General features: G+C 33.2%; 1 protein-coding gene across 4 annotated transcripts in view; it reads right to left on the bottom strand.

Annotated features, from left to right (window-relative positions):
• The window catches only part of COL11A1 (collagen type XI alpha 1 chain), a 195,969-nt gene that overhangs the window by 158,839 nt on the left and 21,214 nt on the right, over positions 1 to 15,916 (bottom strand). For all 4 annotated transcript variants that reach the window (XM_073896230.1, XM_073896231.1, XM_025872583.2 and 1 more), the window contains 3 exons: positions 14,306 to 14,473; positions 8,535 to 8,748; positions 4,839 to 5,001 (listed from right to left, as the gene is read on the bottom strand). In XM_073896230.1, the coding sequence (XP_073752331.1) occupies positions 4,839 to 5,001; positions 8,535 to 8,748; positions 14,306 to 14,473 (545 nt within the window). The remainder of the gene's footprint in view (positions 1 to 4,838; positions 5,002 to 8,534; positions 8,749 to 14,305; positions 14,474 to 15,916) is intronic.

The raw sequence follows: 15,916 nt of genomic DNA, 5'->3' as shown, positions 1-15,916 counted from the left end.
TTGGGTGTGATGGCCATGTTTCTTTTCTTGATGATGATGGTGGTTTAAGAGGTGTAAACATATTTCACAACTGATCAAATGATACATTTTTAATATTTTCAGTTTACTGTACTTTAATTATATCTCAATAAATAGATTTTTAAAATCTCAAGTGTTATTAGCTAAATGCATCTAGACTGGGAAAAGTCTACCTCCATCCTGTTGTTGTTCTATAGGAAAACCATGTCTACCAACATCATTTTTTAAAAAGCATATACCTTGGAAAATATACATAGTGGAAAGATATACAGGTATCAGAAAGTGGTAATCAAATTCTTATTGGAATATTTGAGATAGCTATTATTACCTTAAGGTAAGTTTTCTGGTCTTGTAAAACCACTGAAATTGTGTAGCTTTTATAAACTATTATTCATTGATTTCTCCCAAGAAAACTGAATGCCAAAATCATTCTGAGAAGTTTGAAAAAATGAAAAATTTCATCAATAAGCTTTTCCACTTAAATTGTCATTATATTCTTCTCATTGTTTCAAAAGAAAGAAATAATCTGCCCAAAGGTACAAAATTGTCAGAAAATATAAAAGACTTGTAATAACCTGCTTTGACCATTAAAAAAGAAAAAAAAGATCGAAATAACAATGTTTTGAAAACTTGAGTTATAATGGCTACAACTTGATTTTAGTAAAGAAATTTCCCTATTTAAAAGACTACAGAAGTAATTTTATTGATAATGAATACAGGCAATGTAGTTAATTTTTTAATTTAGCTTTTTCTCATATCTTTGAAGTGTATTATAAAGCTAGAAAAAAAAAACCCTGAGGTTGTGGATTAGTGTTGGTTAGATATTTTGTGCTTGCTTGAAAGTATTCATCTGTCCAGACCATGTCTCCCCTGCTAGGTTCTGTACCCAGGTGCTACCTTTTTAGAGAGAGAAAATTTATCTAATCCCCACAAGATACCTTGTAAACAAACACAAGCCCAGGAACCAAGTACTTCATTTACAAGATGAAAAGACCACATAAAACCTTTTACTGATACATGGGTCACTGTTGCTCTTCCATATCAAAAATGTATATTTGACATGTCATAGTTGTAAAATGATAAAAAAAGAACATAAGTAATAAGAAGAAAACTACATGGTAATACATAATTAACACATAATATATAACCATATATACATATATAATACTAGTATATAAGCACTTTACATACATAAGCTCATTTTTTTAATATATATACTTACTGGGGAGATTACATTACTACTCCCATTTGAAGAATGAGAAATTAAAACTTACATAAAGTAAAAATAAATAAATAAATAATAAAACATATAATTACATAGAGAAATGTATTTAAGCTATTCTGGGATTCAAAATCAGATTTTTCTGATTCTATAATCAATTTTTATATTCACTCTACTATGCTGAAATTATATAATCTGAATTATGACTCTATATATTCATTTTGGCATTTTCATATAACCTAATTTTTTATACTTAAAAAAATTTGTTTTGCTTTTATCTGTTTGATGTTGAATTCTTAGAAGTCTTCAGACTATAACTCAAATATGGCCACGTTTAGTATTTTTTGCCATTAACAGTAGGCAATATAGGGTAATAAATGTAGGATAATACAGAGATGATAGAGATGAAATTATATACTAAACAAATTTGCATCTAAATTGGAATGACACCATTTCCAAAGAAGTGATATTTTCAGTTTTCGGAATAATGAATCACTGATCTCTTTATATCATCTTCACCATTACAACTGTTTATCAAACACTAAAACAATGCATGTATGGTACCATTCCTATCTCTTATCATTTTTAGTTTAATTTCTACACATTCACTTTCAGAGATTCAAAAGTCTAGATAGATACCATAGTGGAAAACAAAATGAAAAGAAAAATATTTGAGTAAATTTTTAGAGAAAGATATATTAACATCATATTCAGATAAGATGAACTAATTTCCCAAAAGGAGTCAGAAAGTTTTATTGTGTGATTTTAAAATCTGTGTTTGAATTATTTATTTTCTTCATATTCTTTTTTGAAGTGGGAAATACTAAATTGTTTTGGAAATTCATATACCCATACAATAATATAATTTAGGAAATAAGACTTGAGTTTTATGTATAATGACTATTTGGATAGAGTGATAAAGGTAAACCTTATAGTGAAATGTCTGCATTTATTTACTTTTTCAAAACTAATTACACTTCATATTGAATAAATGTTCTTTTTAAAGCTCCATAAGTTTTCATGAAATTCCAAGATGCAAAGCAGCATAATAAACTTATTTTTGCTGCTCACAGTCACACTCACTAAAGAATTCATTAATGAGTCTTTTAAAAATTATTTTTCAAAAAAAATGATTTTTCTTAATAGTTTAGCAGTTTTTCCAAATAAACAGCTGGAGTTACTCCAGGATTACAATGTGGTTTATGGATTAGAAAATTAAGAATTAATCAAATAATATATATATTGATCTTTTCTTCTAGTACATCTGTCCTTGGTAATTTACTAGAAGCCCTTTTGGCCAGAGGGGTTTTGGTTAGCAGTAGTGAAAACATACGGAAATATTTTAGGGAAATCATTTTTATGTATTCTAGGAGTTGATACTGTAATCAGCCTATGAAACACAGAGGCTATTGTTACATATTTTAAAACATGTAACATCAGATTCAATTATTTACTTTGAAAAAAGAACATATTGTGATAGTTTAAAACTATAATTCAAAAACCCTAAACTGTACCCCAGTGAGCGTGAGTATAAAATATGGGAAAGAAAGTAGAGTACAGTCTGTGCATGAGGGCTGGGGGGGGTGGCAAAGGAAGGCCTGTTTGAAAAAGAAATCTAGTCAACATGTACATATAACAAATATCTTTCAGGGCAGTAAATTTTGAGAATATTACTAATTAATTTGTATTTTTAATACATATTAATTAATTAAATAATGTTAATTTTTTCCTCTTCTGTATTTCCTTTTTTTAAAAGAATTATTTCATTTATTTATTTGAGAGAGTGTGTGAGCATGGGGGGAGGGGCAGGGGGCAGAGAGAGAAAATCTCAAGCAGACCACGCTGAGTGTGAAGCCATTCTTGGGGCTCGATCCCACGACCTTGAGATCATGACCTGCCAATATCAGGAGTCAGTTGCTCAATCAACTGAGCCACCCAGGTGCCCCTTCCATATTTCCTCTTTATATAGTCTTATCATCATTCATGATGAACACAGTTTTTTTTTTTAAGATTTTATTTATTTATTTGAGAGACAGAGAGAGAGCACAAGCAGGGTGAGCAGCAGGCCGAGCAGGCAGAGGGAGAAGCAGGCTCCCCGCTGAGTAAAGAGCTGGATGTGGGACTCCATCCCAGGACCCTGGGATCATGACCTGAGCCAAAGGCAGATGCTTAACTGACTGAGCCCCCCAGGCATCCTTATGATGAACAAAGTTTACTCTTAATTTCCATTGCTTAAGTTCCACAGGCTCTGTAACTATGTATAGCAATAGACTGAACTAATATATGAAATGAAACCATCCACTGATACAGTTTATCTGTATTACTCATTTATGTTTCCAGAAAAAAAGGTTGTGTGTATTACAAAAATAAGTTTAGTCTGTGAAACTGATATTCGTGGTTTAATTTTAAAATAGAACTTTGCTAGACTAGAAATTAAGTAAATTTGTTTATAATATTCATCTAATAAATAAATATTTATTATCATTTCTGTGCAATCAATACATGATATTGGAAGATCTGAAAGTATATTATTATATATTGCCTGAATGAGTTTATCATTCAGTTTAGTATGATATAATGTGTTAAAAACATTTTGTTTGGAGTCAAAGTTGAGACAAGTTGAGAAAAATCAGAAACAAACAGAATATCAATTAAATAATCTGAAAGTGTCACAAATGTTAATTATATTTAAAATTATACCATAGGTTATGTATATAAGTACAGGAATACAATATCCTCCTGCACCGAATGTACATTGTTCTTTCTATGAAAAATAGTCTGTGTGTATGTGTGTATATGTGTGTGTGTATATTCACTAACCAACCAAATACAGAAAATCTTCCATGTAAACCTTGCCTATTAATTTGTAATATATTACAGAGCTTTACTTTATTATACTTTGAAAAATAAATTACTCAGAAATTGTATAAAACCAGATCAGAGTACTGAATAATGTCTCAGGAGGGCATCTCTTTATGAGGTCAGGACTCAGGTCTGTTTGTTCTGTTAATAATTGACTAAATGAAAATTAAAGGACAAACTACCAGACCCAATGATTGAAGGTTTAAAAGAATGTGATTATCATAATTGGTGAATTATAATTGGAAGGAAACTTTTTACTATGACCTTCACATTACTTAAAAAAGTGATTTTAAAGACATAAGTTCAGCTTTTGCAATATGATCTCTATTTTATACCTTGGAAACATTAACAAAGAACAGAGAAAGGCAGAATATCTGACTTGTACATTTCCCTAAATTAATCTCCCAGAGAAGGAAGTGAAGAAAATGTCCTTTTCTCCAAAGAAAATAATGCAAAGTAGCAAGAGTAAAGCCATTTGCCCTTCCCAGGAAAATAACATGCCTGTGTTCAAATCAACCAATCTCTGTAATGTTTCCCAGTCCTTACAGCCACCGTTGCCTACTCATTCTCTTACTGAACAATAGAAAACATCACTGCTACACCCGCAGGGGAAGAAAGTAGGTCACCCTTTCGTTTTCAACATTGCTTTATAACATATATTGATTGTTACAGTTATTAATTCAGCTCATCTGATTTAACAACATTCAACTTCAAATAAAATTTGATTTATTTTTACCTCAAAAACTTCTTCATCCAGAATCCTTGTTCCAAAAACCGTGATTCCGTTGGTGTCAACGATTGCTCTCTCACTTCTATCAAGTGGCTTTGTGGTTTTCTTCTTACAATCAACAATCATTGTCACAGTTTTCTTCTCCACGCTGATTGCTACCCGATGCCACCTAAAAAAGCCAAGGAATTCTTTTGTAAGCTTCAAAGACATTGTTGCCACATCATTATTCATGCTAAAATACAATGTACTTTCAATTGTGAAAGTGAGCTGAAATTGTACAGAATGTAGGCTCATTTTTTAATCAATCAGTTAACAGGTGACTACTTACTGTTTACCCAGAAGAGTGTTAGGTACTAAAAAGGACACAAACAGTATAAAATACACACCAGGGGTGGTTGTCTATGCTGATAAGGAAGTGCCCATCCTTTGCTTCACTTTGTGCGGTTGCAACAAAAGCTTAATCTCGCCATGTCCTGATGAGCATATTTGATAAGATCAGGGGTGAGATATGGGGTAAGTAATAGTTCTTATGTACGTAAATGCTTTCTTCCAAATGGATTTCCACTTAATTTTTTCCTTTTTTCTCTAGAGATCCCCTGAGATGAACTGTAAAAGGGTATGTCTCCTAATTGAATGACTGCTCCATCTGGAACAACTGAACGTCCTAATTGTACAACACAATGTGCTTCTCTGTCTTTATTCACATTTATTTCAAGTGCTTTCATTTTCTTTTTCCACTTTAATTCCAAGACAGTTATAGATCACTACTGTGGGCAGGATCCAAAACTGAGACACAATACCTTTCCTTCTTTCCAGGGTTGGCCTGAAGTGGGAACACTGAAAGAAAGCATAGTCAACGCATGTGTGGAGTGAGAGTCTCAATTCACTCTGAAGCTACTGTTCCAGCTAATTCAGGGCAGCGATGACAGGCTTAGGGGGTAGACATGACCAGCCCTTTGGAAACATATACACCCTAATCTTCCTATAAAATGGTGGGTTTTATTAACAGTATCTGGTGCTAACATAAACCACTGAGTGAGGCTCACTTGGATTCTGCAAGCCACTCTGGTTTATATTTTATTTTTTTTCCACATGAAAAATGCTAGATTAATATTGCAGAAGTGTCTAGGACTACATCCATAAAATAAAATACCCCAAAAATTGCAGGAGCCTTCCTAAATGTCTGTTTCATGTGACTTGGCGTGGCTACTGATGAAGACCAAATATATTTCCATATACACTTAGTCTTTGGTCTTTCCATAGCACATTCAACTAGCATAGCGGTCTGCTTAGTTTGAATTGAGCAAAGATTTATTTTGGAGCCACTTAATACTGTGAGAGTAAAATTTACACGTATTTCTGCCAAGAAACCTGTGTCTTAACTTAAACCATCTCTACTGTTGTACGTATGTGCTTTTCATTAACAGAAAGTAAAAATGATTTCCATTGTTAAAAGCTGATTAGGGGCGCCTGGGTGGCTCAGATGGTTAAATGTCTGCCTTCGGCTCAGGTCATGATCCCAGGGTCCTGGGATCAAGCCCCACGTCGGGCTCCTGGCTCAGTGGGGAGCCCGCTTTTCCCTCTCCCTCTGCCTCGCTCCCTGCTCATGCTCTCTCTCTGTATCTCTGTGTCTCAAGTGAATAAATAAAATCTTTAAAAAAATAAAATAAATAAAAGCTGATTAGGACTCTAAACTTGATCTGATTGTTGATTAATTTCAGCTCTGATGAAAATGATACGTCATAATCATGGTGTTATACATAATAGCCAAAATATCAAACCACCCTTTAGTTTTGGAATCATTTTTAATTATTCTCTTTCTCATATGCTTTACATTCACATCATCAGAAAATCCTTATATTCAATGTATATACAGAATCCGACTTTATCCAATCTGCAAGCTCTCTCATCTAGACTCTTAACTGGTCTCTGCCTCCTCTCTCCAGCAACCGGAGTGATCACTTTAAAATACAAGTCAGATCAAGTCTCTGCCTTGCTAAAAACCATCTAACAGTCCTAGCACAAGCTGAAGTCCTTACTCTGCCTCACAGGGGTGTGCCCTGGCCCTCTGACCTCACGCCCCACTTTTTGCTTTCTTGCTCCCTGCACGAGAGCCCCACTGCTGCCTCTTTACCGTTCTTTGTACATGTTCTTCACTCTGCCAGAAACGTTCTTCCTCCCTAGCCCCACATGGTCCACTCCTTCACTTCCAACAAGCCTTTGCTCAATGCAACCATATCAAAGAGATGCTCTATCAAAAACAGTACACCCTTAAATTCCTTACCCTGATTTATTTTCATATCATCACTTTTCATATTAATCATTAAGGATAGTATGTAAATTGCTCATAAAAGCCTAGCTTTTCCTGACACTAGGATGAAGTTTTCTCCATGGTCCTGACAAGGATACACTGAGTGTGGATTTTTTTTTCCATCTGCACTGCTATTTCCTTCTTACACCTATAATTAAATGTCGTATTTCAGGTAAGGTTAGTTTTAGAAGCCTAGATGCAGCAATAAAATACCAAGTAAATTTTTTTGAAGATTTTATTTATTTATTTGAGAGAGAGAGAGGTAGTGAGAGAGAGCACGAGTAGAGGGAGCAGAGGAAGAAGCAGGTTCCCTCCAAGCAGGGTGCCTAACGTAGGGCTTGATCTCAGGACCCTGAGATCATGACCTGAGCTGAAGGCAGACACTTAACCAACTGAAACACCCAGGCACCCAACCAAGTAAATTTAAAAAACACTTATTTATATTTAGCTGCTCCCTAAGTGAAAGGCAATATTCACAACACAGAATTCAGAATTCAGGATGATTTTCAGAAGAGTATGATGGTTACTAGGGAGTCTAACTCTCTAAGTTCAAACCCTACTTCTGCCACTTTACAAATATATGATCTCAGACAAGTTACTTAAACTTTCTGTACCTCAGTCCCCTTATCTGTAAAATGGGTTTATCAACATTATTTTCTTCAAAGAGTCATGGAAAATTAAATGAGTCAACTATGTATAAAGTGCTCCCAACAGTACATAGCAATATCGAGTATTATAAAAAGCTTCTTATGATTGTCAACATGCTTGATAATAGGTAAATCAAATCGGGTCATTCCTCTGCTCAAAGAGTCTGCAGTGACTTCCCATTTCACTCCAGAGAGAACCCAGAATGTTTATATCCATCTACAAAGTGTTATACCCTTTGGCCTCCCATGGCTTCTCCATCCTCCTCATCCCACTCTGCTCCTGCCATGGTGGTAACCTTGACATTGCTTAGACCAAATCAGCCACACTTGGAATCAGAGGCTGTGTATTTGCTTTCCCTCCTCTTGGAATAGTATACTTCCAGTTGTCAGCAGGGCATGCACCCCAGATTCTTCACCAGTCACTTTCTTAGTGAGATTTTCCCTGATCTCACTCCTTAAAATTGCACCCTCCACAACCATTCCCTATCCTCTCCACTGCTCTATTTCTTTCTCTCACTTATCATCACCTGATATGCTCTTTATTCATATATTTTTAAATTGGACATCATTTGCCTACCCAGACTGCAAAAGAAACCATGTAAAATTAGGTATGTTATGTTTTGTTCATTTCCGTGTCTCCAGTCTCTAGAAAAACTGCATCACACTTTATGAATATTTGTTGAATGATTAAATGAAATAATTGCTTTCAATATAGCTACAACATTGGATTATTATATTACTTACTTCCCATCAGCAATGTTAATAGTTCTGAAGAGGGGATAGTCTTCTGGGGCAGGTTTTCCAGTGTGGTCTTCAAACAGGAAAACAGGTGATCTCCCAACCTCAACACCGATTTGTTGAATACCGTGCTCATTATATATAGATAAAAGGAAAGACTGAATTCCTTTTTTGGGTTTTATTGTAAATAATATTGAAAAATCTTCTGGAAAATTTCCTCCTGAGAAAAGAAAGCCAAAGGGTCAGAAATTCCAAATTCCCAAATTATTACTTTTTTTTAAACCTTTCTAGGTAGCCTTAATAAGTCATGTAAATTCAAACGGTAATAACAATTCAGATTAAAAAAACAAATGGGAAGGAGATAATAATAAGCTTTCTCTGAAATAATTGTCCAAGCTATATTCAAACTTTATTTATTTTTTTTAAGATTTTATTTATTTATTTGAGAGGGAGAGAATGAGAGATAGCACGAGAGAGAAGAGGGCCAGAGGGAGAAGCAGACTCCCTGCTGAGCAGGGAGCCTGATGCGGGACTCGATCCCAGGACTCCAGGATCATGACCTGAGCCGAAGGCAGTCGCTTAACCAACTGAGTCACCCAGGCGCCCCATATATTCAAACTTTAAAGCCACTCATTTAAAGCACAATGATTATGTAAAATTGAATTAAAAGGAAACAAAATCGACCAAGGTGTCAGTACAATATTAAACACACAGTAAGAACTTTTAAAATATGAAAGTACCAATTCTGGTGTAAGATTTGTATTTTCAGCCTTGTCTGATCTGTGGCCATACACCCTCTTTTTAAAGAAGGCACTGTAGGGCGCCTGGGTGGCTCAGCTGGTTAAGCAACTGCCTTCGGCTCAGGTCATGATCCTGGAGTCCCGGGATGGAGTCCCGCATCGGGCTCCCCGCTCAGCGGGGAGCCTGCTTCTCTCTCTGACCCTCTTTCCTCTCATGCTCTCTATCTCTCATTCTCTCTCTCTCTCAAAGAAATAAATAATAAAATCTTTAAAAAAAAATAAAGAAGGCACTGTAAGGACACAATATATGAAGGAATTTTTTAAGTCATCCTTTAAAAGCTGAAGAGTTGCTGATCAGTTTTTCCTATCACACAAAATGCAGTTTCACTAATAGAAAGCTTATGTCATTACACATCACAACTATTAGATACTTGGTTAATTTGATTCTAAATTCAAGAGGACTATCTTTTTTTTTTTTCTTTTTCTTCCCCCTCTTACCATCATACTCCAAATATCCAGCATGGGGCCAAATCTACATAAGTGCTTAGTAAGTATTTATTAAATAAATATGTCAGTTAAATGATTATCACAAATATATCTCAGATAATTAGGCAATGTCTACTCGTATATTTTTATAAAAACACTGTGTATTAAATTTCACATTTTATTCTTCAAAAATACTTTTACATGTATATCTTACTATCATGAAACATAAGTAAAGCAGGCATTATTGTTTGAAGAATAAGATTATTTCAGTTAAAAAGTTGTCCATATGCAAAACTGATGTATCTGTGCATGTGTAATCAATGATGTCTGGGCCGGGAGCTTCCCTATGCAATCCATTCATTCTCAATTCTATACTACATGGTAAAAATACTACGAATATGACTGCCATGGTTTCAAATTCAAAAGATTATAGGAGACAAGCAATTCCACTTCTAAGAATTTATTGGAATAGGAACAATACTTATGTGTAAAGATATGTTATGTCAATTCACCAGAACACCATTTATGATCCTAAAATATTAAAACAGCCTACAATGGTTGGGACTGGATAAATAAAATACAAAACACCTATATAGCGTAAGTAGTTACTTAAAGTGGTAGGAGACATTTTATGAAATTGAAATTATTTAAAATGTGGAAATTAAATAAGAGTATGTCATAGAGAAAGCAGTCAATTAATGTTAACCATTTAGTTCTATAATATCTATATCTTTATCCATATCTACCTATATCTAGATAAATAGATATCTCCAAACTAAAAAGTGTTTATTTAAAATTCTTAATTTTAATTTTTAAAATAATGTACCAAACAACTTTGCTATATAACAATTAGGCCATAAAAGCTTTGCTATCACAGGAAAAAATAATAAAAACATATATATATATATATATATAGTTTTGTTTCATTTCAGCATCATAAAGACACCTAATTTTGTATTTCTATAAATCAACAGAAGGAAAATAATCATATAAGTAAAATGGAGAGGTAATAAAACACATCAATTAATAAAGCAAGTTTTACCTGCTTGTACTATAAATAAAAATCTAGGTAGGTAATTCAGCCTGCTATTAAAGAAGCTCAATAGAAAAGAAACCTTTTCTTCAAATAAGTAGCTCAGAATGTTGAGAATCACAGGCATTCTTTCCCTAAATGCACCTCAATTATTCAAATATCTCTTACACTGAAAAAAACAAGATGCTAAAATATTATGAGTTAGGAGAAAACAGTATTTTTTCATTTTTGCCAAAACATTATGAATTAATGTCTACGTGGAGACATTTAGGGAAAAAGGAATTTTAACAAAGAATATATTCATATAAGACTAAATAGATCATAGCAAATTCTAACTAATCATTCAATTTGTACAGCACAGCTTTTGAAATTACCAGCTGCTAACCACACTAATGAGTAAAATCTTTCAATTATAGCAGTATTTCCCAATTTAAAATTAGGCAGTAAGATTTTAATCATTATCTTTAAGCTATGACCTTTAAAAAAGAAAATGTAGTTACCTAAAAAATCATGACTTGATGTCAAAATATTCACAGTCTAACCTAGGTACCCCACCTTAGTTTCTTCCCTATAAGACATTAAACAAAGTTGTCCATAACTGACTAAATGTCTCAGAGAGAATCACTATGGTATTAGTTCAACAACAAAAATGCAACCACTTCTATAAGAAATTGTATCTAAAATAACAATGATCAGTATTATACATGATAAAGTAAAATGTGAAAATTTTCAACTTAAATAATATGTTTTGAAATGTATAAATACAAACTAAAAATAAAGCATCCTCTGTTGAATTACTGTTGTTAAAGAAAAAATGCTATTACTACTTTTGATATGCACGTATGTATACATAAATAATATACATGCAATAATCATAATTCACACTGAATATATTAAGTTCAATAGTGATTCTTAAAATGGCCTTTTAGTATCAGTAGATATTGCATGCATGAATAAATTTTGTATGAAAAAGGCACAAAACTTTATTATTTGATTTTAATTGTTTTAGATTGTTGTCAATAGATTTCCATGTGGAATATGTCTCCCTTTAACTAAAATCCTTTTTTTGATGTAGCCTGGGTGATCAGCAGGATTTTGAAAATGAAGAGGGAAGGCCATTTTTGCATAGTAGGAAAGCTCATTTTACTCTAAAAGAGGCAGGGACCGTCTCTCAGCTTCACATCATTCACTGGTTCTGTGATTATATTCAAATACTTCACACTTCTAAACCCTAATCCGTAACTTGGGCTTAAATATTCTTCTTTCCAGATGGGCATGAGGACAAAGATCAATATACACTTAAGTTTCTTGGATAGTATCTCTCCCACAGCACATGTTCTAAAGAGGGCAGAAAGCATTTGCAAATTACAGCTCCTATTCAGGTCACATGTACAACGTTTTCAGACAGTTAAATTAAAGGTCTCAGGTTAGAACTTTAGCGGACATATACTTTAATTAAACAGAATTTTACAGTGACTATCTGATAATCCTCCACCCCTACCCAGTGTTGAAGTTTCCACTACCACTGCCTACTTCTTTCATTAGAGAAGAAGTTGCTATTATGTCCCCAAAATGGAAGAAAAACTATTCCAAGTAATTTTTCAAAGAACCTTTTTACTTATTTGATAAAGAATAATATTCACTCCAGATTTTTTAACTATGAAAATGTCTTTGACCATTTTTATTAACTGCCATTTTGCATTATTATTCCTACCCTGTAGGAAGATTAAGTTTAAATTCATTTGTATGTGTGTGTGGGGGGGGGAGAATAAGGTCCCCATTAGAGGTGTCTCCTCCTATCTGAAATACTCATTATTAGAATTATATGCCAAGGCACAATGTTATGAGAAGGTGAAAAAGAAAAATTGATATAAGGGAATTTTGTTAACTCTCATGGAAGGAGATCCAGAGGCATACGTTGTATTCTCTTTCAATGAGTAACACAACAGAAGTGATTGAACGAATCTAACTACCAATTTGGAAGGCAGAAAAACTGACCCTGAGATGATGAACCAAAGTATAAAAAGTTAAAAACTAACTTCTTGAGTATTTCTAGAGCTTTTCCATTAGTGTATTTTTCCCTGTTTTTTTCTCTTGAAAATTTCCATCCCTTTCCTATTTCTACATTAGAGTGCAGATAAATAGAAAAGCAACATAATTTTTACATTTGCAACTTTTAAACTTGATTTTTTTAAAAAAATTTTATGGTTTTAATAACTATTTTAACTTTTTATTTCCAAAGTCAGAAAAAGTATGCATTGACATTCTTTATATTTGCAGTTTGTTACCTCTGTCCATCACAAATTATGGCAAAACAAGAAAAATTTGGGAAAAATCAACGATTTAATCAAAATTAATGTGTTTTCAAAAATACTTTAAAAATGTCCATCCATCAAAAATACACTATCTTGTTCTGTAATTCTTTAGTCCCTTGATTTTTAATTTTTCTATTGTTAGGAAATAGTTTTATGTGACAATAGGGAATTCAAATCCCTTCAGGTAGAGACAGTAGGGAGGATAATATGAAGAATGTAAATGATTAATTATTTCTAAGAGGATCCCAAAGCACCAACAAGAAACACCTGATAATATAAGGAATAATGACCTTGGCAACAGACAAGACCTGGATTAAATACTGACCCCTTGTAATTTGGACAAATCCAAGAACTTCAGTGAAACCCTATTTCCTCTTCTGTTAAATAAAGATGAGGACGTTCAATTTAGTATAGTTATAAGAAAAAAATAATTGACACGTATCCAATAGCAGACTTGTAAGGAGTTGCTTGCCTTCACAATGTGATGCTCAGAAATTGTCGTTTTATCACTCAACTCCTTTTCCCTATTATGCTGATTTGCAGATAATTAGTGTTACTAGGTCAATCATGGAAAGAAGGAAAGAAAATATTCACCAAGTGTTTTTCAATATCATTATAAAAACTTTCCAGGTGAAGATTTATAAAATCTCTAGTCCCAGATCTCCTTATAACTGTGAGATGTAACTAGCATTTACCAAATTTGAGATAAAAACAGATTCCAAAAAATAACACAGAATAATCTGCTTTATAAAATCTGCTGAAGAAGTACTTCTTTCAACAGAAACTTATATTAAGTTTAAGAATGACACTCACTAAGTATTCTAAATCCACATGCCCATTCAATTCACATGGGTAGTCATTAAGGGTAAAGTTGCCAAGTTCCCCCCAATAAATAAATTCTACATGATTATATGCAAAAATAAGCTAGTTAAAATATTGTCTTCAAGTTTTGTCGTCTTGAATAAAATAATAAATTACTAAGTTTTCAAATGAGCATATCTTATGTGATTGTGCTAAATTAAAATTGGCAATCATTAAATCATTAGCTATTTTCCTTCAGTCACCTTAGTGAACACAATGTATTCGGCGTCCCGTATCTGAAAGAATGATGTCTGCCCCAATAATTTTGCATTACACAGCATGATAAAAAGAAAAATAATAATTTGCAAAGGAGTAATAGTTGTAGTAATAAAGTGAACATACCTGAAAATAACTGTTTTGTTGGAGCACTGAGTTGTGCTTGCTTTGAAACTCTGTAAGCAGTATCCGAACCTTGTGAATTCTTTCTGTTTGTGCAAAAGCCTGTTGTTTTTGATATTCCCTCAGGAGAGTTGTGAAAATCTAGAGCTTTTAGTACATCAACTGGAGCAGCTGAGAATAAGTGAAAAGTAAAAAAAAAAAATGAACAAATAATCTGATATAAAAATGAGTATTTTTAACAGGTAAAATAGTTGTTCTACTTCTCAAATCTGTCACTTGCCACTTTCCCTAATATTTGGGTGGGGGATTGAGGAGTGGGGCAGCAGATAAATTATAACCTATAAAATTCTCAAATACAAAATATCTCAAATCAAGAATAAAATTATGGAACAGCAAACAGAAGATATTCATATGTGGGGGGTATACGTAGATTTAGAATCAAATATATTATATATACATATATTATGTATGTGTAATGTAATACACATTACATATAATATATAATTGAATATATGTGAAATTGCAACCTGTCTGATGCATCTCAATTACAATTTCTAGTCTTTAATCATTCTAAGTAATTGCCTTATTTGGAATTAAAGTGAAAGCCAGCATCTGGACATATTCCATTAATTTCTAGTAGATTTATTGTTCAACTATTCATAATCTTAAATACAGGTGATTTTGAAGGTTCAAATTCACAATGAATATTATACATAATTGTTGTATAATGTGCAATTAATAAGCCATATTGTATACACAAAGAAGTTAAGAGTTGTTAAAAAGAATAGGTAACAAAACATAATGCTCTTGTTTTGAGTGCTTTCCCATGTTAGCTATTTCCAAATTACATATAAGCAGATAGCCCGTGTGAATACTGTGTACTGATTATGTATGTGTAGCTGTGCATGTGTATATGTATCTGTGTGTAATTTGTTTATTTTTACCCTCTAAATTTGCCAGAGAATCTTCACGGACGTTGCTTCATGCTTCATGATTCAGATTGGAAGGCCCTGGAGACTTTGGATAAAAAATGTAATCTTTGGAGAAAAGTACAATAAAGTATAATCCCTATGGATAAACTTGATGTTTTAAACAGCTTCATTGGAATATAATTCACTTGCCATGTAATTCACCCATTTAAAGTGTATAATTAATTGATTTTGGTATATTATACTATCCACTTTTTTAATTGTGGTATAATACAAACAACAAAAAATTCGCCTTTTTAACCATTTTATGTACAATGTGGCAGCATAATTACATTCACAGTGCTGTGCAACCATCACCACTCTCTATTTCTAAGACATTTTCATCACCCGAAAACAGAAACTGTAACCATTGAGCGATAACTCCCTATTCACCACCTCTGCCCAGGCACTGATAGCTAATAATATACTTTCCGTCTCATTTCTTGATTGGATCATTTGTTCCTTGGGTGTTGAGTTTAAGAAGTTCTTTATCGATTTTGGATACTAGCCCTTTATCTGATATGTCATTTGCAAATATGACCAGACAATTTTCCAAAGAAGACAACCAAATGGCCAACAGACACATGAAGAAGTGCTCAACATCGCTCGGCATCAGGGAAGTCCAAATCAAAACCTCAATGAGATA

This window comes from Callorhinus ursinus, unplaced genomic scaffold, assembly GCF_003265705.2.
Source record: "Callorhinus ursinus isolate GAN/ISIS: 27379988/994484 unplaced genomic scaffold, GSC_fseal_2.0 scaffold9, whole genome shotgun sequence".
Lineage (NCBI taxonomy): Eukaryota > Metazoa > Chordata > Mammalia > Carnivora > Otariidae > Callorhinus > Callorhinus ursinus.
Note: the sequence above shows the minus strand (reverse complement) of the source record. Positions and strands in the feature narration are given on the sequence as shown.